General features: G+C 38.8%; 1 protein-coding gene and 1 pseudogene across 1 annotated transcript in view; both read right to left on the bottom strand.

Annotated features, from left to right (window-relative positions):
- Window positions 1-18,593, bottom strand: part of ADAMTS20 (ADAM metallopeptidase with thrombospondin type 1 motif 20) — a 163,588-nt gene extending 144,995 nt beyond the window's left edge. The window contains exons 1-2 of the mRNA XM_054591215.1: window positions 18,503-18,593; window positions 17,567-17,928 (exon numbers count right to left, since the gene is read on the bottom strand). Coding sequence (XP_054447190.1) covers window positions 17,567-17,928; window positions 18,503-18,593 — 453 coding nt within the window. The remainder of the gene's footprint in view (window positions 1-17,566; window positions 17,929-18,502) is intronic.
- A 4,453-nt stretch (window positions 18,594-23,046) lies between these two features.
- On the bottom strand, window positions 23,047-23,799 carry LOC129084692 (60S ribosomal protein L7-like; annotated as a pseudogene).
- Between the last annotated feature and the right edge of the window lie 2,994 nt (window positions 23,800-26,793).

Genomic DNA, 26,793 nt, shown 5'->3' with positions numbered 1-26,793 from the left:
ATTCACAAATACAGTACTACTGAACAAAGCAATTAGAGCCTACACTGAGAGCTTATTTTAGTAACAAATTCCTCCCAGCTATTAATTAAATTGGATTTTCACTTAAGGGCTGGATCACTGGTAATTACTACCATGAAAACTAAAATACTTAGTTTTTCAATCTTTAACCGTGTCATATAGTGAGAATCAGTGATGTTATTTGAAATAAGAGAGCTTAAGTATGAGTCTTGGGTTTGCACTAGTGGAATCTTGAGCAATTGATTTATATTTTGGACCCTCAAGGTCTACAACTTGTAAAACAAAATAGAAATAATTCTATCTACCTAATTTCCTGAGAAAGGCAATGTGTGCTAAAATAATGTCAATAACTTTTAAAATTGAACATATTTTGAAATGGGTAAAAAGTTCTCCATTAAAAACAGATGTTATAGCCACGCTTTTTACCCTTGGCAAATTTTAATTGTTTTGTAAGAAAAGTCATGAAGATTAACTGAGCTTCATTTTTATTTTAGGATACTTTTTTCAATGCAAAAGTTTTAACACCCTGACAGTTTCTCATTATACCACTACTGATCACACCTAGGAAATACCGTATTGTATATAAGCCCACATTGAGTGAATGATCATATGAAGAAAATATTGGCTTCAGAAGTCTAAATTAAAATATTCATTGTAAGATTTTTGAAAAGACAAACCTTCTCTAGCAGCATTCTTTACTCCCCATTCCATAGCACAATTGCAGATCTCCAGTATAAAAGTGAGAGGAGACAATAAAGAGGATGTGAAACAACAGGTGCTGGCGAGGCTGTGGAGAAAAGGGAACTCTAGTCCACTGTTGGTGGGAATGCAGACTGGTGCAGCCACTATGGAAAGCAGTGTGGAATTTCCTCAGAAAGCTGAAAATGGAACTGCCTTTTGATCCAGCGATTCCCCTGCTGGGACTATACCCTGAGAACACCAAAACGCCAATACAAAAGAACCTATGCACCCCAATGTTCATAGCAGCACAATTTACAATAGCCAAGTGTTGGAAGCAACCTAAATGCCCATCAGTAGATGATTGGATCAAAAAATTATGGTACATATACACAATGGAATACTACGTAGCAGAAAGAAAAAAGAAGTACTAAACTTCGCAACAGCATGGATGGAACTGGAGAGCATCATGCTAAGCGAAATAAGCCAGGGGGCGAAAGACAAATACCATATGATCTCACCTATAAGCGGAACCTAACCAACAATGCAAAGAAGCAAGGCAAATATGGCCAGCAACACTGAAAGGAAAAGAAATCAACAGAGACAAGAGGGAAGGGGGGGGCAGGGAAAGGGAAGGGAAGAGGAAAGTCAAGGAACATATAGCAAGGACTCATGGACAAAACCAAAGGGGAAGAGCTGAGGGAGGGAAGGTGGGAGGGGGCAAGGGAAAGGGGGGGAAGGCAGAGACAAATGTATTTAAAAAATAAATAAATTAATAAAAAAAAAAAAAAAAAAAAAAAAAAAAACCGCTGCTCTCTCCCCAGGTCATTCCCAATAAGGATCAAGAAAATAAATACTTGAGACTCACCAGCCCAAGATTATATTGCCAATGATTCTGAGTCAAATAGTGTCCCAGAAACATCAATAACAAGAACTATATTCTGTAATATCTCTTTGTTGTAGGCACTGAAGTATTTCTGAAGTCATATGAACTCACTAAAAGTGGAGAAGGACTGGCAAAGAAATGGCCACAGTCTTATGGGGTCTGGGTAGGGATTCTCAGGGAAGCCTCTCCTAACCTCTTAAAATACCTCTAAAGATATAAAACGTCAAGTCATCACAACAAGTAGAAATTTAACAATAAACCATTAAGAACTAGTTTGTAGGTGTACAATGAAAATATGTTCATAATATTGTCAAATGGTGTAAGTCAATATTACTTGACATGATGTATAATATCTATAGTGACACAATATCATGTAACTACCATACCATCTGTCATATATATAATATTTTCCTAGTCTCTTACATTATGGTTGTTTTTACATATGGTACTCTGATTATTAGACATTTTTCATTTGTTATGTCTCCCTTTGTATTTATTCCTACCTAAAGGTTACAATGTATGTAATGTTGTTCTACATCTTGAACACAACTAAAGTAATATTATTTGGTTTACCGATAAGATGAGAATCCTGTATTTAGCTTTTTATTATAAGATATTCTTGGCATTTACAAATTTAACAAATGCCTTTTAGGCTTTGGCAGCTGTCACAGGAAATTAACTTGAAGCAATTGTCAAAAATTGATCTGCCATTAGAAGTCAACCAGGTTTTTGAGGGATTTTACAAGGTGAGGCAAAAGTAGGTTTTCAGTTGTTCAAATAGAAAATACAATTAATAAATACAAGAATAAACTGTTTCACATACTCACAACTGTAAACCTACTTTTGCCCCACCCACTGTTGTCCAAAAAAAACCATGAGCCTGGACTAAAAAAGCCTTGACAGCTTTTGTTGTAACCAATAGACTCTCAGAATTACCCCAGCATTCCTGAATTCCCCCAGAACCTATTTTAGATGTGGTCATGGAAGATGGGCAAGAACCCCTCAGAGAACAGAACCAGGGACCTTAATGACTGGACTTCCCAGAAAGATAAATCAAGATAATCAAGAAACTCTCCTCCTGCCAGGTTACTGGGTCTCCACAATCTCCCACCCCCAGAAGTATAGAAGTGCTATAAATCAGTGACTACTAAATATCTCCCTCCTTTCTATAAGAAGTTAAGATTAGTTTCAGTCATGCTGATCATGCTGTACATGGGCTTGGGGAGGTACAAATACCACCTTATTAATTTATTAGTTGCTAACCACAAAGAGCCACATCTGAACTTTATGAAAAAGGCTGTATTACCCAGAGATCCTAGAATTTGAGCCACAGACACTGCCCCTTCAGAGCTGCCTCATTATAGACAAGATGAGCATGTTTGATGTGTAGGCAGAGAAAGCAAGTGGGTATTTGGGGAACAGAAGGACTGCCTGTGGTAGAGACTTTTTTGTGATCACCAGTATCTATTCTCCCCTCTTCCTCTTGGACATACCGCCATTCCTCCTTTCTAGCCTTTCACATCTAAGTAGAGCCAGGCAAATAATTTTCTTCAATAGAATGTACATAGAAATATGTCATCTTTGGATTGATGCAGTCAAGAGCCTATATACCTCCTCCATGCTATTACTATGGTAATAAAGCATTTTTATAGCTCATGAATATTTTTAATTAATAAATTTAATACACTTGTAATAAGGACATTATGCACCAATATCTAAAGGTGCTGGCACATAAATGACTGATAAGTATTTGTTGAACAAGAATGAACAATTTGTATCTTTCTCTGTACATTGATATAAACCAGACAGCTTAATTAACTATATTTTATGGAAAACAGTAGTTATAAGCAAAACAAGAATAAGCCACAGCAAGAATGCAATGTGAGCCTAGATGAACACAATTAACTTAGCTATCATCTGAAAAAGACTTAATCTATACAAACTTTTAAGTATATCCAAGTACTTAAAATAAAATTGCTAATTAAATTTTCTTGTACTGAATGATGTAAAGAAGAGTTAGCCTGTTTGGCATGTATTAATAAATGTTTCTTTAGCTGATTCATTCATACATGTACTGAGAATTTGTATATGCTATATCAGATGCTAAAAAAAAATATGACTAACCTCTACACTTAAACTCTACAAATTAGATAGGAGTGAGGACAAGTAGCTACAGTTCAATATATTGCATATAAAATGTCCAGTGGTAAAACAAAGCAAGGCCTGGTCATCTCTGACTAGAGAAGAATAGAGGACGGAAAAAGAAAGGCTCAAAATGGATCTGGAAGGATGGGTAGCATTTTAAAGGGAAAGGACAATCTACACAAAGTAAATATAAATTCAAACAATTATGACCATTAAAGTAAACCTATGATAGAATCAAATAAATGTATCTAGGATTATCTCTTTCTTGCCACGGGTTCCTCTGTCATTACCATTCTTGGTTTAATAACCACAGGATCACTCAGTAATTAATGTCAGAGTCATTAGAACCATCTGGTCTCCTCTTATGGTCCTAAATTCTTATGAGTCTCCTAAAAGTTTGCTCAAGTTCAACTCTACTGATACTTTGATAATCCTTTGCTGAAGGAGACTTTTGTGTAGTAGGTTCCCCTTCCCTGCACAACTGTAACACCCAAAAATCTCTCTAGGCATTGCCAAATGTCCCCGGGGAGGCAAAACTGCCCCCAGTTGAGAACCACTGGTCCACAGCAGTACACCTTCCATGGGAACCCACTCTTCACTAGTAAAACTACAGTACTTCAGGTGGCCTCTCTTCCTTACCCATAGGAGACTACAAGAGTAGTCCTCGTAGCTCACCGCCTCCCTTGTATCCTGAATAGTGTTGCATAAGACCCCCTCCTCACATACTGAACTAACCCACCATCTGCAGTCCAAACCCTCACCTTTCACAATGCATTTCAGGCCTTGATCTAGTTTCAACCTCCCCCTTTCATCCTACTTTTCAGCTGCACAGACTCACAAAAAGCCCTCAAGTTTTCCTGTCCACATATGTTTCTTCATCCCTCAGTCCAGCTGAGAAGCCTCCAACACAGGTCTTATAACACTCTTATTTGCTCCTTAAAGTCCACACAGCACCTCCTGTACCCTCGACTCTTTTCATTGTGTGCCTGGTGTCACTACATGGTGGCCCTGAGAATGATGGGCACACTTGGTGATGGGCCTAATTGGTGGGCTTTGAAATGCATAATTCTGAGAGTCTACAAGTTACAACAAAAGAAGTCAACACTTTTTTAGTCCAGACTCATGGTTTCTTTGACAATAAAATCCCTCAAAACCTAGTATTTGTGCCTCAGCCGTATCTCCCAAGTGCTACTCCAAGTCAGAACCTGTTTGTGGCAAGGATGCTAAGGGTAAATGCATTCTTAGGAGAAATGGGACTCTTGTTTCAGCCAAATGTGGCTGAAGGCATGCTGTGTTGAGCCTTACTTAGACCACCCAGCAGCTGGGGGTGTTTCTACCCAATAGTCTCATCTTCTTGCTTCAGACCGATTTCAGACTTCACCACTCTCTCCTTATTTTCTCTAATACAGACATTTTCCCAAAATAAAATTCCTGCATATTAAATCCCCTCTTGCCATCTGCTTCTTGAAAGACCCAACTAGCACTCGATTGTTAAAAGTAGAGGCATAAAATATTCTCCCTAGTATTGTTTGTGTGCTTGACTGCGTACATGAATAACTAAAAGGAGATCCCTATGAATTTTCCCAACCAAAAAAAAAACAAACAAACAAACAAACAAAAAACAAACCATAATGACATGTGTAATGATCTGGGGCTATATTAGTTCAAGGCAAACAGGAAATTTAAAAAATAAAATTAAAATTTTCCCAGAATAGACAAAAAAAAAAACCAGTAAAGATACTGATAGTTTCCATGTACTTATTTTTTTGTCTGAACAAAAAGTTACTAGAGCAACTCAATAATCAGTCATCAGTGAGCATTAGTGTCTGACATGCTGCAGAATGGTTCCTGTAAGAAACTTCAAAAAAAGAACACACAGCCACTGCAAACTACTCTGTGAGAATACTGTATAAGCCAGATGCAATGTCTGGTGTTATGACATCTGGAAACTGTTTCTTTCAACCAAAGGGATTGCATTGCTTTAAATCCCACCAAGAAATAGTGAAGTTTACTGTCTAGGTGGTCAGGTTAGTCCCTGAGGGCCTTCAAAAGGAGGAAACCTACCAGGTAATATGACAAGAGGGGGAGTGGAGCACAGGGGTTATGGCCTCTGCACATCGTACACATGCTGTCATGACTAGTACACACCAAAAATACACCGACTTAATAAATACTGGCCTTTACTTTGGCAAGAGCATACCAACATTATGAGAAGATCAATAATATGACCATAAAAATGAAATTTAGTAGTTGAACACAGGAATATTAAGACTTGATAACTATACATTTTGTTTCAATGTACAGGGTCTGGGACAAATAACACCCCTTTTTATTATATAAAAATCTTTTATTACAAAATCATAAGCATGTAATTGCGGAACATAACAATATCACACCCAGGCACACCATATGACATTTTAGGTAAAATATTCAAATTGCTGTCCATTTCATGAGAGACATTCACATACCCTAAAAACCACACTCAGTGGTGTTACCTCTGCTGGACCCTATATATCAATGGACTAAAAGCAAAGTCTCGTTAGCCATTATATTACTAATAGGTAATTCTAGGATTCAACTCCATTTTAACACCTACTATAGATTTTGTAAATGTGTAAATAAATTTCTATTCAAAAATATTTGAATTATGTGATAAATACTTATAAGAAAAATAAGAGATTTTAGAAAAGCAAACATTATACACCCATGAAACAATTTCGGGCAGACTCTTAGCCCCTTCTGGTTCTTGGGCCCAAAGCACTTAAGAAAACTAAACAATATTAGTTATGGTTCAGTGATTTAATGAACAAGAAAAACATGTAAATACCAAGAATTCTAAAAGTAGAAAAAATATCATATACAAATTAAAACATTAGTTCACATATTTGGAGTTAAAGCAACATTAACAACTAAAGAGAATCTACCTATATGTTTCTAAAATGGTTTTATGTAAAGGGATATTTTGAAAATTAGTTTATTATTTTCCTCTAAAAGTCACATTCCTCAGCAGCCACCAGAAGAAAGGATAGATGCTACATCAACTAGATACCTGGAAAGGAGATGCATCAATAAATGAGATGTAAAAAAGGAACTCAGTGGATTTGGAAGAAAAGGATGAAGGAGGCAAAGGAAACAATTGGAAAGATGCATATGTGCTAACTTTTGCTTGAGGGGGTTAAGGTCTTGGAGGCAGAAGGCATATGAGACAGTTTAAGGGGATGGCCAAAAGAAGTATTTCTGCATATGGGATTCAGGGAAGGAACCCTCTGAAAGAGTCCCCCTGCCCCTCCACACATATACAATGCAGAATTGGCAAATTGAGGAACCAAGTCCCTCTTGACTTTCAAATGCCATGGAAGATTTCAGGCCCTCAGAGTGGTCTGGAAGATTACCAAAAGTATCACCAAACCACCCTACATGGGGAGGGTGCTGCAATAGGAGTCAGAGGGCACTTACGTGTCAGGGTTGCACAATGAATACCTCAGCCAGACAAGAAATCATACAGGTGTTGCAGCCAGAATTCGGAGGGATACGCATCACCAGTGAGAGTCCGAGAGAGGAGTGGTCAATGAGCCCAAACTGAGCAAAGAAGAAAGATCACAGCTCTCAGGCCCAGAATTCAGCTGCTGGTAGAAGGATGCAAAGAAACCAAGGCACAAAGGACATCAGAAACTAGAAGAACTAGAGGACAGTAGGATTTTCCCACCTTCCTCCTAAACAAAGATGTCAGAATACTTAATGGCCCAGTATGGTGACAGTTTTCAACAGTGGTCAATGCATGCTTAAATCCAGCAATGCTTACGTATTAACATAAAAAAGTAATCACATGATTATTTCAATATATTCAGGAAAATTAAAAACAAAGCTAAAATAAAGCAAGAACAACTACAAAAAAAACTTCTCTTAGCAAGACTGACTAAAAATCCTTCAGTAAACATCAATCTTAGGGTTTAATGGACTGACAGAGGTCAAAGGTAGATCATCACAGACACAAAGTCACAAAGGTAAGTCAGGAAGCAAGCAGGAGAAAGGCAAGAAGGCTAGCATTATTGACTTCCAGGATATTGTATCAAGATTAATCTACAAACAGCTCACTTGGGACCAGGTTGTGGGTACCACAATTTTATATGCATCTGAAGTTTATTCTGAGACTAAAAAAGAGGAATCTAATAAAATTTTTTAAAAAAAGGACTCTAAAATATACCAGAAGTTCTGCTATTCGATGAAACTATTAATATAAAGTTATTGACAGAGTCAGGGTAGAAATAAAATACACAGTCAAGTTTTATATATAATATATATTACATATATTATACATATACACACATATACATATACATGAGAAAGATCAAAGAAATGTCACAGATCTCATTAATACTTTCCATTATAATCGGTGATAATCACACTAATATTTTTAGACACTGGTACCTCTAATTTGTTGTATTACTGGAAATTTTCTATCTCTACTATGACTGATGTACCCAACATAGTCTTACAAATATAAAGAAATTAAGATAAAGCTGAGTTACGTAAGTATGAAAATAAGTTTTTTTAAATGTTAAATCAAATTCTGATATATCAGTAAGTCTCTCACAAGCAAAGTACATATAGAAATCAGGTTAATTATACCTAATAACTTAGGCCACTATATCCAAATTGACAATGACAAGAAAGGATGAACTCCTGTTAAGACTTAAATATTTCCAACTGTTTTCTGATTTCAAAAGGGGATATTGAATAATCATTTGAGCTACGTCAACATTATGAATCAACATGAGTAGAAACATCACTCCTAATAATGCTTCCCATCTGGAATGTTTTTCCATGCCACAAAATTCTAAATCAAGAAAACATTGAGATTCCAAGATGGCTGGAGAGTGTGTGGACGCTACGCTCAGCTCCTCATGGCACCAAACTGGACTTACAGCTAAATTATAGAGCAATGAACCTGATACCCAACTGCAGGGCAGCTAAACAGGAATATTATAACCAAGGATTTACAGAAGCAACACATAGTGACTGGTAAGAAGGGTGGAGACACAGAGTGCTGGCCCCTGTATCCACATGCAGTGGCTGAGAAGCCAGAAGAATAGCTGCAAAGTTTCCCCCTGAGGAGCATGGGGTCTCAATCTCACCACAGGACTCCCAACCCAGTGCACCAGAGCCAGGAAGATAAGTCTGCATAGCACCTAGCAGTGAAAATTAGCAAGAATTCTGTCTACCTCAAAGAGGAAGCAGTCTACTAGAAACCCATGCTTTCTCTTAAATGCACAGGATCTTGCTCTTGGACACTCACCCAGGGCTCTAGTAGAGGGAAGGTAACTCAGGGCAAGCAGGAGTCATAAAGAGAAGATCTGGGTGGTATAGCCCAGAGGAGAAATCTGGAGGGTCAGCTACTGAAGTCCCAGCCCTGAGGACTTATCTCACACCACAGTCAGGCACTATCTTCCCAGGGTCAAGTACTCCTATTCTTACAGCACCAGCCTAGGGAGTGTACTAACCCATACCTCCAATTACTGGAGACACCACCCTGCCAAGCTCAAGACCTGAAGAAAGGTCTGTTGGCTGTACCCAACATGGGCCTTTGGTGCTCTCTTTCTATAGGAGCTCTAGGCAGACACTCAGCTAGCCAATGTGCTGCTTGGCTTTGGAATGGGGGCCTGTTTTGCCTCCCTTTTTCAGGCTTGGCTAGCACCACCCCCTAAGGGAAACTGTTTTGATCTATCCTCCCAAGTCGAGTGGTCCTGCTCTGCTGAACTCACTTCTGTGGGGCGGTATGTGTGTTGGGGGGAGCGGTGTTGATTGCTGCTCAGAGCTGGGAACTTCACAGCACAAAGGCCCCTCAGCGGCTCCTGCCTGGGACTTGGACAGGCACTAGGTTGGGCACTGGGTTGTGTGGCTGTGGAGCAGGGAAAGGCAAAGTGCTTGCCTCCCTCCTGCAGGAGGGCCAGCACCACCCCCAACAGCAGACTCTTTTGATCTATCCTCCCAAGTCTGGGTGACTCAACCTGCTGAACTTGCTCCTGAGGTGGAGACAGCTTGCTGCACTCAAACTGAACCTGCAGCGCCCTCCTCCCGGGGGATCTAGAGTTGGAAATTCTGGCAGATATTGAGTGGTATAGCTCTGGAGTAGGGGCCACTTTCTCCCCATTGTGTGCCTGACCATGCAGCCTCCAAGTAGGGAACCCACTGGCGTCATCCTCCCTACTCCAGTTGCCCTACCATGTTCATGCATTGTGGGAGGGTCTGTAGGTCATGAGCAGCCTGGGTCCAATCTACAGTTTTCTTTGGAAGGCTCTGAAGGAAGTCCCAGCAACCTCAGGGGGTTGTAGAATAGCTAACAGGTAGAAAACAACCTCAGGAAGACTTGGACCTTTTATTGACCTGTCCCCAGGTCAGAGCTGGAGGAAGCTGACCCTTGTACATAGCTTAGCCCCTCCCATGCACACCCAAGCCCAACAGAAGTAGACACAAACAATGAATAGCATGGTAGATCCAGACAGGTAGCTCAAGGCCAATTATACACAACAGCTGTTATCTACCTGTACTGCAACCACATACAAATGTACCCAGAACCAACACAACCAATGGTGGGCTTCAGACCACACCAGAGCTCAACCCAACTATCCACACAAGCAGCACATCCAAAGGGGGATTCTGGTAGGCCTTAACACAATGATCAAGGTCTATCCTTATAGTCATCCAGCCTGAGGGTTAACTCCACCCATGAACAGGCAAACAGCATTCCAGACCTAACTACAACAAAAAGTCACATAACCTACACAAGAAACATTCCTGAAGTACCTAGTTCAGATGATCTAGAAGGTTGCACCACTGAAACCTGCAAGATTCTGATATCATAAAGCCATCAAAACAAGTCTGGGAGTCATAGCAGATCTACCTAATAAACACAAACACAAAAAGGCAGACAAAGTTGGGAAACAAAGTAATACGCCCCAAATGAAAGAACAAGAGAAATCCCCAGAAAAAGAATTAAATGAAATGGAAGCAACCAAGGTACCAGATGCAGAGTTTAAAACAATGGTTATAAAGATGCCCAAGAACCTTGGAGGAAGAATGGATGATCTCAGTGAGAAATCAAACAAAGAGATAGTAAGCATTAACAAGGACATAGAAACCATAAAAAAAAAAGTCAGAAATTAAGAATACAGTATCTGAAATGAAGAATATACTAGAAGGAATCAACAGCAGGTTAGATGAAGCAAAGGATCAAATCAGTTATTTAAATGACAAGATAACAGAAAACACCCAAGCAGAGCAACAGAAAGGAATTTCATAAAATGAAGAAAATCTAAGGGACCTCTGGAACAACATCAAGTTGAACAACATCCGCATCATAGAAAAACCAGAAGGAGAAGAGAAAGCAAGGGATCAAGAGCCTGTTTGAAGAAATAATACAGGAAAACATCCATAACCTGATGAAGGAAAAAGACACAAAAGTCTAAGAAGCAAAGAAAGTCCCTGTCAACATGAAATCAAAAAGGCCCACACCAAAACACACCATAGTTAAAATGATAAAGGTTAGAAATAAAGAGAGAAACTTAAAAGTAGCAAGAGAAAGACAATTAGTTACCATGCTCATTAAGTCTTTCCATTAAGTCTTTCAGCTTACTTTTCAACAGAAACAGTTCAGGACACATGGGATTGGCATGAAATATTCAAAGTGATGGAAAGCAAGGACCTACAACCAATAGTACTCTACCCAGGAAAGCTATAATTTAAAACTGAAGGCGAAATAAAGAGTTTCCCAAACAAACAAACAAAAAAAGTTAAAGGGCCCTGACTGGTATAGCCCAGTTGGCTGGGTGTCATCCCACAGATGGAAAGGTCACCAGTTCAATTCCCAGTCAGGTCACATGCCTGGGTTGCAGGTTCAGTCCCTGGTCAGGGCATGTATGAGGGCAACTGATCAGTTTCTCTCACGTTGATTGTTCTCTCCCTCTTTTTACCTCTCTAAAAATAAATTTTTTTTAAACTAAAGGAGTTCATTAACACCAAACCAGTATTGCAGGAGGTGTTCAAATGTCTTCATTAAGATGAAGGAAAAAAAAGGGGAGCAGTGGGAACATTAGTTTAAAAATAAAATGGCAATAAATAAGTACCTATCAATAACTTTAAATCTAAACAAAGGGCTCCAATCGAAAGACATAGGGTAACTGAATGGATAAGAAAACCTGACCCATATATATGCTATCTATAAGAGACCCACCTCAGAAAAATGATACACACAGACTGAAAGTACAAGAATAGGAAAAGATGCTCCATGAAAATGGAAACCAAAGAAAAGCTGGGATAGCAGTACTTACATAAGAAAAAATAGACTTCAAAACAAAGGCCATCACAAGAGACAAAGAAGGTCACTACATAATACTCAAGGGGTTGATCCAATAAGATTTAACTCTTCTAAACATATCTGCACCCAACAAAGGAGCACCTAAACCTATAAAGCAATTCTTGGTGAACATAAAGGGAGAGATCAACAAAAATACAGTCATAATAGGAAATTTTAACAGCTCACTAACATTAGTAGATAGGTCTTCCAGCACCCGCCCCCACCCCACAAAAAAAAAAAAAAAAAAGGCAACAGAAGCCTTAAATGACACACTGGACCAGATGGATTTAATTGATATTTACAGAACATTTCATCCAAAAACATCAGAATATGTGTTCTTTTCAAGTTCATGTGGAACATTTTCTAGGATAGAGCACATTAGGACACAAAATAAGTCTTAATAAATTCAAGAAGATTGAAATCATATCAAGCATCCTCTCCAACCACAATGATATAAAACTAAAAATTAATTATAATTTTTAAAAAAGCGAACATATGGAGGCTAAACAGCACATAACAAAACAATGAAGGCTTAACAATGAGATCAAAGAAGAAATCACAAGTTACCTTGAGACAAATGAAAGTAAGAACACAACCACCCAATATCTATGTGAAAGCAGCCCTAAGAGGGAAATTCATAGCATTATAGGCCTACCTTAAGAAGCAAGAAAAATTTCAAACAATCTAACTCTACACCAAAAAGAACTAGAAAAAGAACAAACAAAGCCTACATTAAGTAGAAGGAAGGAAATAATAAAGATTAGAGTGGAAATAAATGACAAAGACTTAAAAACAAAACAAAAAAAAATTGGTGAAACCAAGAGTTGGTTCTCTGGAAAAAAAGATTGATGAACCTTTAGCCTGACTCAAAGAAAAAAAAGAGGACTAAAATAAAGTCAGAAAAGAAAGAGAAGGGACAACAGACACCACAGGAATACAAAAAATTGTATGAAAATATGATGAAAAAATATGCCAACAAACAGGACAAATTGAGGAAAAATGGATAAATTACTAGAAATGTACAATTTTCCAAAACAGAATCAGGAAGAATCAGGATATGAATAGATGAATTACAACTAATGAGAGTGAAGAAATAATTTTTTTAAAAAATCCCAGCAAATAGAAGTCCTTGACTAGATGGCCTCATAGGTGAATTTTCCCCAACATTCAGAGAATAATGACACCTATCTGTCTCAAACTAGACCAAAAAATTTAAGAGAAGGGAAGACTCCCAAGCTCCTTTTATGAGGCCAGCATTATTCTAATTCCAAAGCCAGATAAGGACACTCAAAGAAAACTACAGGCCAATATCCCTGATGAACATACATGCTAAAATCCTCAACAAAAATATTAGCAACCCAGATCCAGCAATACACTGAAAAGATCATACATCATGAACAAGTGGGATTTATTTCGGGTATGCAAGGTTGGTACAATATTTGCAAATGAATAAGCATGATATCACAAACAAAATGAAGGACAAAAATCACATGGTCACATCAATAGAGGTAGAAAAATTATTTGATGAAATCTAACACCCATTTATGATTAAAAAAAAAATCTCAAAGTGGGAATACAGGAACATACAGCAAGGTAACATAGGCCACATATGACAAACCCACAGCCAACATCACACTCAATGGGCAAAAACTAAAAGCGTTCCTTTTAAGATTTGAGAACAAAATAGGGATGTCAACTTTCACCACTCCCATTCAACATAGTACTGGATGTCCTAGCCACAGCAATCAAACAAAAAGAAAAAAAATAAAAGGCACCCAAATTAGAAAAGAAGTAAAACTGTCATTATTTGCAAATGACATGATATTGTATACAGAAAATCCTAAAGACTCCATAAAAAAACTACTAGAACTGAAAAATTTAGTAAATTAGCTAAATACAAAATTAATATTCAGAAATTGGTGGCATTTTTATACACTAATAATGAACTATCAGAAAGAGAAACTAAGGAAACAATCCCATTACAGTTATATAAAAAATAAGTATCTTGGAATGAATTTAATCAAGGATGCGAAAGACCTGTATTTGAAAAATTATAAGACATTGACGAAAGAAATTAAAGATACAAGTATGTGAAAGTATATACCATGTTTATGGATAAAAAGTTATCATTAAGATATCTATACTACCCAAAACAATCTGTAGGCTCAACACAATTCCTATTAAAATACCAATGACATATCTCAAAGAACTAGAATATTCCAAAAACTTATATGGAACTACAAAAGACCCCCTATAGCCTCAGCAATCTTAAGAACAAAATAGGAGGAATTATGCTACCTGATATCAAACTATACAAAAAGGCCAAAGTAATCAAAATGGCTTGGCACAAAAATGGACATATAGATCAATGGAACAGGATAAAGAGCCCAGAAATAAACCCACACCTTCATAGTCAATAATCAACAAAGGAGACAAGAACAAACAATGGGATAAAGACAGTCTATTTGATAAATAGTACAGGGAAAAACTGGACAGATACATGCAAAAAACAAAAAAAGGAAACTAGACCACCTCCTTACACCATACACAAGAATAAAAAGGATTAAAGGTCTAAATGTACATCACGAAACCCTAAAAATCCTAGAAGAAAACACAAGCAGTAAAATCTCAAATATTTCTCATAGCAGTGTTTTTTCTGATACATCTCCCTGGGTAAAGGAAACAAGAAAAATAAGCAAGTGGCGCTACAAACTAAAAAGTTTTTCCACAGTAAAGGCGGCCATCAACAAAATGAAGACAGCCCACAGGATGGGAGAACATATTCCCCAATGATACATCTGATAAGGAGTTAATTTCCAAAATCTGTAAAGAACTTATACAACATCAAGAAAACAATCCAATTTAAAAATGGGCAAATGACCCGAATAGATACTTCTCCAAAAAGGACATACAGATGGGCAATAAACATATGAAAAGATGTTCAATGTCTCTAATCAGAGAAATGAAAATTAAAATCACACCTGTCAGAGTGACTATCATCAATAAATCAACAAACAAGTGTTGACAGTTGGTCAGGGTGTGGAGAAAAGGGACCCCCCCCTGCGCTGTTGGTAGGAATGCAGATTGGTGCAGTCACTGTGGAAAACAGTATGAAGCTTCCTTAAAGAAAAAATAAAAACGGAAATGCCTGATGACCTAGCAAAATTCTACTTCTGAGAACGTATCTGAAAAAACCTGAAACACTAACTCAAAAAATATATGTACCTTTATATTCATTGCAGCATTATTTATAGTCAAGCTTTGAAAGCAGCCCAAATGCCCAACAGCAGATGAGTGAATTAAAAAGTTGTGCTACATTTACACAATGGATTACTACTCAGCCATAAAAAAGAAGGAAATCTTACCTTTTGCAAAAGCATGGGTGGACCTGGAGAGTGTTGTGCTGAGTTAAATAAGCCAGTCAGACAAAGGCAAATACCACATGATTTTACTTATATGTGGAACCTAGTCAACAAAATAAACTAACATACAAAATAGAAATTGGATCATAGATACAGAAAACAGACTGATGGCTTTCAAAAGACAGAGGATGAAAAAGGTAAAGGGATTAAGGAAGAAGGTGGGGGGAGACCCAGAGACAACAGTATAGTGATTGATTGCCAAAAGGAAAGTTGTGAGGACTGGAGGGCAGAGGGGATCAGTGGTGGTGAGAAGAGGCTTGGCTTTGGGCGGCCGGCACAGGATGCAGGATGCAGGTGACGTAATATGAAATTGTACATTTGAAACATGTATGGCTTTATTAACCACTGTCACCCCAAGAAGTTCAATTAAAAAAATTGACCGTGACAAATTTGTGGTAGGAAATACGGAATTTTCCAGGCAAACATTTAGAAAGGTTCTGTAAAAAGAATATTTTTCTTTCTTTTGATGTATAGGTGGCCACATAAATATTAGTGTTTCTGCAATTCTGATGTTGCAAGCATTTTACACTTACCCATGACAAAGAAAACTGTTAAAGGAATTCCATGTAAACATAGCTCAAAATAACAGCATGAAAAAGACCAAAGAGACTTTCCAATTTTACTCAGTAATGACCAACATTCACACCCAGAAAGACATCTTACATCAATTAACCTGCAATAAAGTATTACATGTGACGTGTTATTCATTTTTACTTAAAGAATGAACAGTGTCGATGTTCTACAACTATTTTTTTTTAATTTTCCTAAAAACAAAACAAAACGAAGAAAAAAGCTAAACTGCTTGAGACAAACACCAGAATCTGGTAACCAAAGCCCTAGTTGTTACCTCTGATTGAACATGTATTTATCAGAGGAGTTAATGATTAAATGAATGCATATATTTTAATGTGTTATCTACCTTGGGTTTCATGAACTCGGATCGGAAAGTGTAACATCTTTATTTCCACCAACCTCTCGTAATTAACATTTCCTACAATTATGATTGTAGGAAAAACCACAGACATTGTGACTTTGTTACCAATAAAGTGATACTTTTGCATTAGGTAGAGTTGATGTAGTTCTCTGGATCTTTTATAGTCATCACCACTGGAAAAGTATAATAAATACACTGCACCCCAATAGATATTTAATGCATTATTAAAGAAACATACATCCATCATGGTACCACAAATTGTAATAGTCGTAACTTTTTTTTATTACTGTTAGTATTTAAAAGGAAGCCACTTAGATAGTTTTAAGTGTGTAAAATAACATACAAGTTATTTTAGAAGAATTTAGAGACGACTGCTGAGGAAGTTCATGGCAAAAAGATTTAAAACCTGTTTTAGAGAAACAAAACACTGTGTCCAATGTGTTTCACTTAATTTCCTCTCTGCACCATGAGGTTGCGTGTGTGTTTGTTTTTGTTTTTAACAAAATCTCCATCTTTTACTCTTGTCACTCTAATGACCATTCGCTGGCACCAGGCCATTGTAGATACTCCACATTTTTTAAATGCAATGCATTTTAAACAGGCAGATTCAACCTCTTCCCTATTCTGTTCTTCACTGACTAATGACCACCCACACACAACTGAAAACCAACTCTTCCTTTCAAATCCTTCATTAAAGGTATATTCATTCTTTTCCTTCTATCATCCTAAACTGAAGGACAAATTGAAGCAAATGCTTGGGTTCTGCCTCAACAGATGGCGGGGAATGGATGTGTCTGAGTGAAACCACACTTCACTTGCAGCAGAGGCCAGAGGGCCACTCCCTGACTCACGAGCCCCTGTCTGACACGTTCAAGAGTCTCTCAGCTTTTCACAGTAAGAGTTCCTTTTGCCCAGCAGGTAGACTTGCTTTTCTTCGCAGCCCCTCTCACTGCAGGAAGGGGTGCCACGAGAGGGGCTGGGGTTCATCTAGGTGTTAATCCCGCCGGTGACCCACTCTGATCTCGTGGGTCACCCACCACCAACCCCGAAAAAACCATTGCATGGTGGCTGCCTGAACGGCGCCGTCGACTGGATCCAAAGAAAACGTCAAAGGACCCGAGAACACTTACCAGGCCTCCACAGAGGCTGAAGACAGCTGTGTGATCCTCCCGAGCGTTGACCTGGCCGCGGTAGAAGCAGTGGCGCAAGTCTGCGGGTGCCGCGTTGCGTTCCTCGGCCCCGCGCGCAGGGGCTCCCAAATGCACCTCAGTGTAGCCCGCGGCCAGAAAGGCCGCGTCCGCGCTCAGGTTCAGCTGGAATAGCTGCCCGTAGGCACTGATTCGGTAGTGCGTCCTGAACGGGGTGGGCTCCAGCGCCTCCGAGCTGCGCTTCCTCCGACTGAAGTGGTGGCTCTGCGGGAACACTTCACCGAACTCATTGACCCGCGCGGGGGTCACCACTTCGTACGAGGCCAGTGTCCTCACCAGCGCTTCTGCAACCACAGCGACATGGCCACTGAGTCCTCCACGTGTTTCCAACTCCTAACCCCAAACCTCTTTAAGCGAACGTTAAAAGATCCGAGGTCCCAGGTCCCGATACACCCTGGGGAGCGACGAATGCACACAGGATGGCGAGCGCGCGCGCACACACACGTGCGTTCTGTGTGAGTGCTCTGCTTTCCCACACCCCCGATTTGCTCCACCCTCCCCAAGCAAAGACGCTGACATTCACGGCCCTGAGCAGCCCACCTCCTTCCCCCATCCCTCTTCGCTTCCCCGCCGCCGCTAACCCGTGCCCTACGGGCGCACGCGCCACCCTGCCCCACGCGCCCCCACCGCGTGGTGCCGAAAGGGAGTCCTGTCCCCCGAGCACGATTCCTCGAAACCCGACGCAAAGGCAACCTCTGGGGATGCTTGGGAGGATGACTAAAACGGGGGTTTCGGAGCCCCTGCTGAGCCAGGGTTCCCCAACGGGCTAAGCCGTTCACTCCCCCCACTCCGTCTGGCTGTCCCACTCGGGCCCCGAGCCCTCACCTCGCTGCTGAAGGCGCCGCGCGGTGACCTTACCTTGCCTGGGGTGGAAGTGAACTTCCCAAGACCTGGTGATGAAGAGCGAAAGCTGGTAGAGCAGCCCCGCCAGCCACTTGGCCACCCGCATGGTTCCACCCGGGAGATCCCAACCCGGGAGGCCAATCCCAGCCAGCCGGCTTGCCGCGCGCTCCGCTGCCTCTCCTCCCTCTCGCCCGCCGCTCTCCGCGCTGGCCGCCGCGGCGCCTCAGCAGCCCCCGGAGCAGCAGCCCCGGCCCCGGGCCGGCCCGTCTCCCCACACCGCCAGTCTCCGCTCCCTGAGCCGCTGCTTCATCGCACTGCAGCCCCGAAGCCCCCTCCTCGCTCTTGGCAGCCTCGCTCCGCTTCCTGCGCCAGCACCGCCCTCAGAAGCCCTGAGCTTCAGCCCAGCTCCGCGCGTTGAAGCGACCCGACACAGCAAAAACGGTGCCAATATAGCTACCCCGAGCCGGGCCGGAGCGGGGGAGAGCCCGCCCCCAGGGCCCGGCCAATCAGCGGGAGGCGCGGCCCGGGCTCGCCCTCAGGCGCGCAGCCCACCACCCCCAGCCCCCAGCCGCACGCGGAGTGGCGGAGGTCCACAGATGATAAGTGTGTGAGGTTTGAAGTTCTTATAATGAAATAACAAGCATCAGATGTAAAGTTTCTGTTATTTATGCTTCACGGTAATTTTAGGCTTCTCAAACAAGATAAAATAAGCTACAGCGGAAAGTTATTGTAGGCCAGGCCTCATTTGCAAGGGCTCCGATGTGTTTTAGGAGTTGTTGGGGATTTAAGAGGGTCGTTAATCGCTGAGGGGAAGCTGAGGTTGCAATCGGCGAACACTTCTGGGTGGGAATTTCTAGAAATTGACTAAAGAAATTCGAGAAGAAAAGGATCTCATTCTCCAAAGTCCCAATAACTGGCTGTCCTTTTAATATTCATAGTTTGCGTTTAATGAGTATACAAAGGAGCCCAAAATTATGTAACGTCGAGCCCCACAAAACTTGAACCTACCCCTGACCGTTTGTCAGTATTTTTATGAGACTTTCTGCTGATGGTTTTGCTTTTTTTTTAAACCGATCGTATTTTCTTTGTGTATAATATCCACGTATCCACAATTACCTTCCTAAAGAATTATTGTAGCTCTGAATCCAGTTGTGTCACCTGTGTCTATGAAACTGGATGGCTCTCAGGGGCAGCGGAAAGCAATTACCAGTTCAGAACTTTCTCATTTCCCAGATCCACCTGTTTGATTTTAGGTTTTAAACATCAGTATGAAGACAAAGGGGAAAGAAATAGTCAGCTTGTCTAGAAATTCAACCAAGAGAGAGAAAGAATATAAAAGAAAAAGTAAAGGGATATATGCGCAAATCTTCACAAACACAAAGGAATACACTCTCAATTTAGTCCCTGGCTGTCATTCCTCCTGTGAGCTCTCAACAATGAAATTTCTGTTTGCTTTCAATTGACCTCTCCTGACATGCCTCTTTACTTTTACATCATACTTGGTCCATCTGTTGTTCACTATAAAAGTGGAACAACGTTATAGAGAGAAGGGAAGTTTCATCTTACTTTTTGCCAAGGAAATTACCCAGCTTGGATGTTAATTCTTCTACAATTAATCCCCTTCTTTTGTACACCTTTCTCACAAGTGTCATTTCATTCATCACACAATTACAAACTTCTACTGCTGTTTTTCTAAGTTAAACATACTGTTACTCTAAACAGAAGAAAAGTGGACCTTATCAACACCTGTCTGTTTAGTGGTTACCTTCAGTACATTATAATTTAGAGTCATTTTAATTACATTTCAGCTATGAATGCATCTATACATTAAGAGCCATGCCTTCCCTCATACAAATAACAGAAAATAGAACTGCACCTGTTTAATTGGCTGTCTGACTGCTGGCTGCAGGCAAAATAGATATTTCATTTCCATCAGTGAATGTCACTCAAAGTAGTATTTGTAATGGAGTATTTGATTTTCAGCCTGCTCTAACTTTTGAAGACAATGTTGAAGAATACAGTTTTTTTTCTTTTTAAAAAATAGGACAATGTATGCGATGGGTATTCTATGTCATAATAATCTTTACAACATTTACAACAGTAAAGAGCATTATTTCCCTCATTTAATAGATGTTACATTTTCATATAGTATCTAAATAACTAAGGTGGAATTCCACAATCCTTTCTGACTCCAATGGCTTTTCTTTATATTAGACTATACCATTAGGATATTCACATTTTTTGTCCTCTTCCTTTCTCATCCTCTACTAATGAAAATGCCATCAATAAACTAATCTATGCCATTTATATCAGGCAATTTCCTCTCATTGATCATCATAGGTACCACCTATGACATTTTATTAATAGACTAAGCACTATACATGGGACTTCAGAAAGGTTAACCCACTTAATTTGCACATTCCTACATAGTGCTAATAGAAATTGAGTAATTCACTCACATCACATATCCAGTTAGATTTAAGTCTCTGTGATTTTAATTTCTATACTATTTTTTAAAAAAGATTGTACTCTTCATGCATGCTCAAATCTGATGCAATGCTCTTGTAACCAGCAACCCAGAAAATGAAAGCCATATTTATATAAAATGTAATTTTGTTTGGTTTATTATTCCAACAATCATCATTATAAACACAAGTTATACTATGAGGTTGGCACAGTGTAGAAAAAATATTTTCAATCTTGGAAAGCAGGAATATGCACACTGTAGTCACTATACACAAGATAGATCTAAATCTACCATAATCCTAAATCTACCATAAACCAGCTGTGCAACATTCAGCAATTTACCTAATCTTTATAAGCTTACATCCTATCAGTTGTAAATGGAGATAATAATTTTAACCTCATGCAATTGTTAAGATAATTAAAAGGGATCATGCAGGTAACATGCTTGGCATAGTATTGAACAAAATATGTACTCAATTAATATTCATGCTGATTATGACTGTTATTACAACAGGTGACTGAATGTTTGTACCGAAAGGAACAGCTATTTGAATACAGACTGCTTTTCTAATATTAGTAAGCAGGAGATGGGATGATCAATCTTCACTGTTTACCTGAGACTAGAGAGTTTCCTAAGATGCTAGACTGGCAGTGTTAAAACTTGGGATGTCCTGGACAAACAGGGGTGAATTGGTCACACAAGCTCAGGGTGTCTCAACCAAGACACAATATTGACTTTTTGAGCTAGGTGATTTGTTGCTATGGAGAGCTAGCTGCTTTATGCACTGGAGAACGTTAGGCAGCATCCCTGGCCTCCACTCACTTGATGCCAGTAGTACCCCAGCTGTCATGATGACCCAAAACATTTCCACATTGTCAAATATCCCCTAGAAGCAAAACTGGCCCAAGTTGAGACCCACTGACCTAATAGGGAGAGAGAATTGGGAAATGGTAAACGCACAGAAGTGGATTTGGCGAGGGACCTCATAGATGTTGCTCCATCCTGAATTGCAACAGCCAATTGTTTAATAAAAATGGTTTATATATCGTAGCAGGTATGGGAAATCATTCATTATTGTAATTCAAATGTACAAGCTGTGGTCATGGTGTTAATGATTTTTAAAGCATTGTTGTTTCCAGGCATGCAGGGGAGAATCAAATTCCTCTGCCCAAGAATTCTGTTCTAAGTTTTTTTTTATTTACTTATCTGCATTCAACACCAGATTGTAAGGGTCATGCGAGGAGGAACTATAGACAGCCTGTTTGAGGCAGTATCCCCAGCACCAAATGCTGTGTCTTCATTGAACTGAAATAAATTAAATATTCATTGGATGAATAAGCACTAATATTGAAATGTATATAACCAAGGAGAATTGGGCAAATTTCCAGCCAATCCTACCATCTCTGTCTTTTAATTAGGATATCAATACCATTTATATTTAATATAATATGTTTACATTCAAGTCTATTATCTTGCTATTTATTTTATATTTTTCCTATTTGTTATGTTTGTTCATTTTTTGCTTTCTTTTGGATTAACTGAATGTGTTTTATCATTCTATTTAATCTCCTTTGTTAATTGTAACTATTTTGTTATCTAGGTGGTTACCCTAAAATTTGTAGTATAATGCTTTAACATATCTCTGCCCACCTTCAAGTGATAGTGTGACAGTTCAATTTCTTTTCTCCCAACCTTGTGCTGTTGTCACCATACATTCAGTTTTTGTGAATGTTATGATCCTATATTGCATTGTCATTATTTAAAGTTGTTTCCATCTGCTATCACTTTCCTTCTGCTTTCAAGGCTTTTAACATTCTTATAATATGCACGGTGGTGATGAGTTCTTTCAACTTCTGTATGTTTCTAAAATTCTATATTTGATCTTTATTTTTGAAACTTTTGTTTGGAGTATAGAACTCTAAATTGGGGTTGCTTTTCTTTTTTTCCTTTTAGTACTTTAAAGATTTTAGTCTACTTTCCTCTTGCTTGAGTTTTTCTAACGAAAAAAAAATTTGTTGTTTTTTTTTTTTAATTTTAAAGTAGTCCCTGTGTATTAACTCACCAGATTACAAAAATAACCGTGGTAGATACCTTAGTTCATCTTTCTAATAAGCCTGTTGATCTGGTCTTCCCTGTTACCAGCATCTCCACCTTCTACAAAATGAGTGCTATTTTTCTTCATTCCACCTGTGGATAAGATAATTTGAAGGGCCACACGGAGTTGTTTGCTTCTTTGAAGCATTTTCCAACAGTATAGATCTCATGAATCATATCCTCCATGCAGGTGATATCATATTTACCAATAGATTGAGCAATCAATGCATTATCTGTCAGGGCAATTAGTTTTTTGTTGATTTTGCCATAACCATGCTCATAGATCAATTCATTTACTGACTTCAGGTTTGGGCATTCCCATGCAGTACATGGTTCCACAGCATATCCTCAGCATGGTTAATCAAAGCCTTGTTGAACTTAACAAAGGTGTCATTGAAGATCTGGCAAAGGCAAAGAGGCTGCAGCACCTTTCAGACCTTTGGGCTCACGGCATTGATACCTCTGATCCTGATGACAAATGCCAATTTGGGTTCCACAGTTACATAGAAGTTCCCAGGTTTTCTTGTCATCATAGCCATTGAATCTTGGTGCTGTACATCTGCCCACATTCCTTGTGATAATGCTTAGCTTTTTCATAGGTAAGCTTCCTCCTTGCCTTTCGAAGCATCTTGTGTGCAAACTTCTTTCTTAGGAGCTTGATCTTCAGCTCTGCAAAATTCTTTCACTTTTTCTTAAGGGTTTCTGACACAGCAAGAACATGCTTCTTGTTCTTTTCTACACCCTCCATGGTTCCAGCAGAAAAGAAGACTTATCATGCTTATCTTTTGTACATAGGACGTCTCTTTTTGTAACTGTTTATATGATTTTTCTCTTCATGATTAGTTTTATGAAATTGTTTTTTATGGTGGGCCCTGACATGACTTTTCTCTTGTTTCTTGTGAATGGAGTTCCTTGAGTACTTTGAAACTGTCAGTTTATTATTTTTATCAAATTTGGGACCATTATTTTTTAAATATATTTTTGTTCACCTCCCTATCCTCTCCTTCAAGATCCCCAAATATGTACTTTTGAGACTGCATGAAATCGTCCTGCAATTCTCTGAAACTCTCTTTTTTAAATTCTTTCTTTCTGTGTTTCATTTTGGATAACATTTATTGCTGTCTTTAAATTCACTAATTGTCTCTTCTGCCATGTCTAATTTGCAATTAATTCTAATCAATTTATATTTCATCTCATGTGTTATAATTTTATTTATAGAAATTTAGTTTAGGTCTTATTTGTATCTTATGTGCCTCTACTTAACTTTTTAAACGTATGGAATACAGTTATAATAATTCTTTGATGTTCATTCTAACATATAGGTCATTTCTTGGTAAGTTTTTTTTTTAATTTTATTTATTTTTAGAGAGAGGGGAAGGGAAAGAGAAAGAGAGGGAGAGAAACATTTATGTGTGGTTGCCTTTTGCATACCCCACACTGGGGACCTGGCCCACAACCCAGGCATGTGCCCTGACTGGGGATTGAACTGGCAACACTTTGGTTTGCAGGCTGGCACTCAATCCACGGAACTATACCAGCCAGGGCAAGGAATACGGTTATAACAATTCTTTGAATGTTCATTCTAACATATGGGTCATTTCTTGGTAAGTTTTGATTTATTTATTTTTTCCCCATTAATATTGGGGAAAAGATACTTCCCCCTGATTCTTTGAATCCCTGCTAATTTTTGACTAGGTGTCATGCATTGCAAATTTTGCCTTTTGAGGTGCTGATTAATTTTGTGTTCTTATATATCTTCTTGATCTCTGCTCTTAGGTGCAATTAGGTTGCTTAGAAACAGATCCTTTCTTATCTTGCTTTTGCTTTTAAGATTTACAGAGTAAGAGTAAAGCAGTTCTCAGTCTAGGAAAAATTATTCCTCACTACTGAGGCAAGACCCTTCTGTTTACTTCACCCAAGTTCGCACATCAGAAGGTTTTCCAATCTGGTTAATGGGAACAGACCTTATTCATAGATCTGTAAGAGGCAGGGGCACTACTACTTCCAATATTTTGGGGTGGCTCTTCTCCTATTCTTGTGAAATTTCTTCATTTATATAATATATATAACTTAGTCTATATATATATAGACTAAAATATTATATATTATTCAAGTGTGAAAAGAAAATCAACATAAAAGATTTATGTTGCTATATATATTGGGATAGTTCATCTTCTCCCCCTAGAAATTGCTTTTTTTTTTAAAAATTTTTAAAAAGGAAATGATAACTCCCAGGTCATATTAATAGTTACTGTATACAAGTGATGTAGGAGCTATGTAAATAAGATAAAGAAAATATTCAGGAAGGAGCAATAAAGATCAGCAGGGGTAGATATCAAATAACACCAGAAAAAAATATATTTTCTGAAGGTTCTCACCTATTTTGTGAGAGCTATAGTCCTCGTGTAGAACATCAGAGATTAAAGGCATGAGCAGGTCTGTTAGCAGAAGTCCTCCTGGACTGTGTTTTTCCAGAGAAGCAGAAGTAGGCTATGCAAATAATAACAAAGAGGAGCCAGAGCTATCGGAGGCATCTGTCTCTGTGACAGCAGAGAAAGAGAGCAGCCAGGAGGTTACTCCGCACCTCTCAGCCCCAACAAATAGCCAGTCCAGGGAAATTCAGTTGATTCGGGGATGATTTTTGGTGTTTGTTGTCGTTGTCATTGTTGTTGTTTTACTAAAGGATTACATACACTAAATGCAAATATACTCTAAGAAACAGATGTGGGCAAGGGCATCAGAACTTACCTGCAGGTGAAGAAAAACACTAGAGGATTGTTGCCATGGAGCAGATGGATTTTGAATTAAAGAAAGTGAGAGATTACTTTTGAAGTAAGACCTCAGAGCAGAAATAAGAGCTCATGGAAGATACAGAAAGGCAATGGGAAGAAATAAAATATAATCTAGCAGAACTCAGGAAAAAGTAGAGGGAAAAAAAGGACCTAAGAAAGTTGAAAATAGCATAACAAGGATTAAAAAATATAAATTAAACAATAAGGAATGTGGGAAAATGGGGAAAGTGACCACAGTGAAATGAAAATAAAGACAGGAAGAAATGAAGAGAGAAAGGAAGGAAAAAAGGCAGGAAGGAAGGAAGGAAAGGAAGGAGGCAAAGAGGGAGGGATGGAGGGAGGAAGGACAGGCAGACTAGGGAGAAAACAATAAATGGAAAAGATATGTGTTGTAGATTCACATATTGGAATAGCCACTAAGGAAAAAAAGAATCAAACAAATGAACAGAACAAATGTAAAGTTATAATTCAACAATGCATTTATTGAAATAAAGGGTTTGAATCTACATATTGGAAAGACTCAAAAGAATTGACCAAGAATAATCAACATCAAAATATATCCTAGTAAAGCAGTTGGGCTTTAAAATAAAGAATTTTTAGACAACCAGACAAAATAAATGCGATTTATAAGGAAAAAATAACTATGTTATGTTCATATTTCTCTACAGCAACATTCAACATCAGAAAAATGTGAAATGACCTCCTTATTATATACAGGGTGGGGGAAAAGTAGATTTACAGTACTTCATATGGAAAAAATATAATAATTAATAAAAATAATACAAAAATAAACTGTTTATCATGCTCACAACTGTAAACCTACATTTGCCTCATCCTACAGACTCGAGAAAAAAAAATCTGAGCCTATGATTATATCCAGCCAAGTTGTCCTTCAAGTTTAGATTAAACACAAACAGTTCTGGATATGTAAGAACTCAGAGAATATTTTTCTG

This window comes from Pteronotus mesoamericanus, unplaced genomic scaffold (assembly GCF_021234165.1).
Source record: "Pteronotus mesoamericanus isolate MK-2021 breed Mesoamerican mustached bat unplaced genomic scaffold, CSHL_Meso_final scaffold_21, whole genome shotgun sequence".
Taxonomy (NCBI): domain Eukaryota; kingdom Metazoa; phylum Chordata; class Mammalia; order Chiroptera; family Mormoopidae; genus Pteronotus; species Pteronotus mesoamericanus.
The sequence above is the reverse complement of the archived record's forward strand: the minus strand, read 5'-3'. Positions and strand labels throughout refer to the sequence as shown.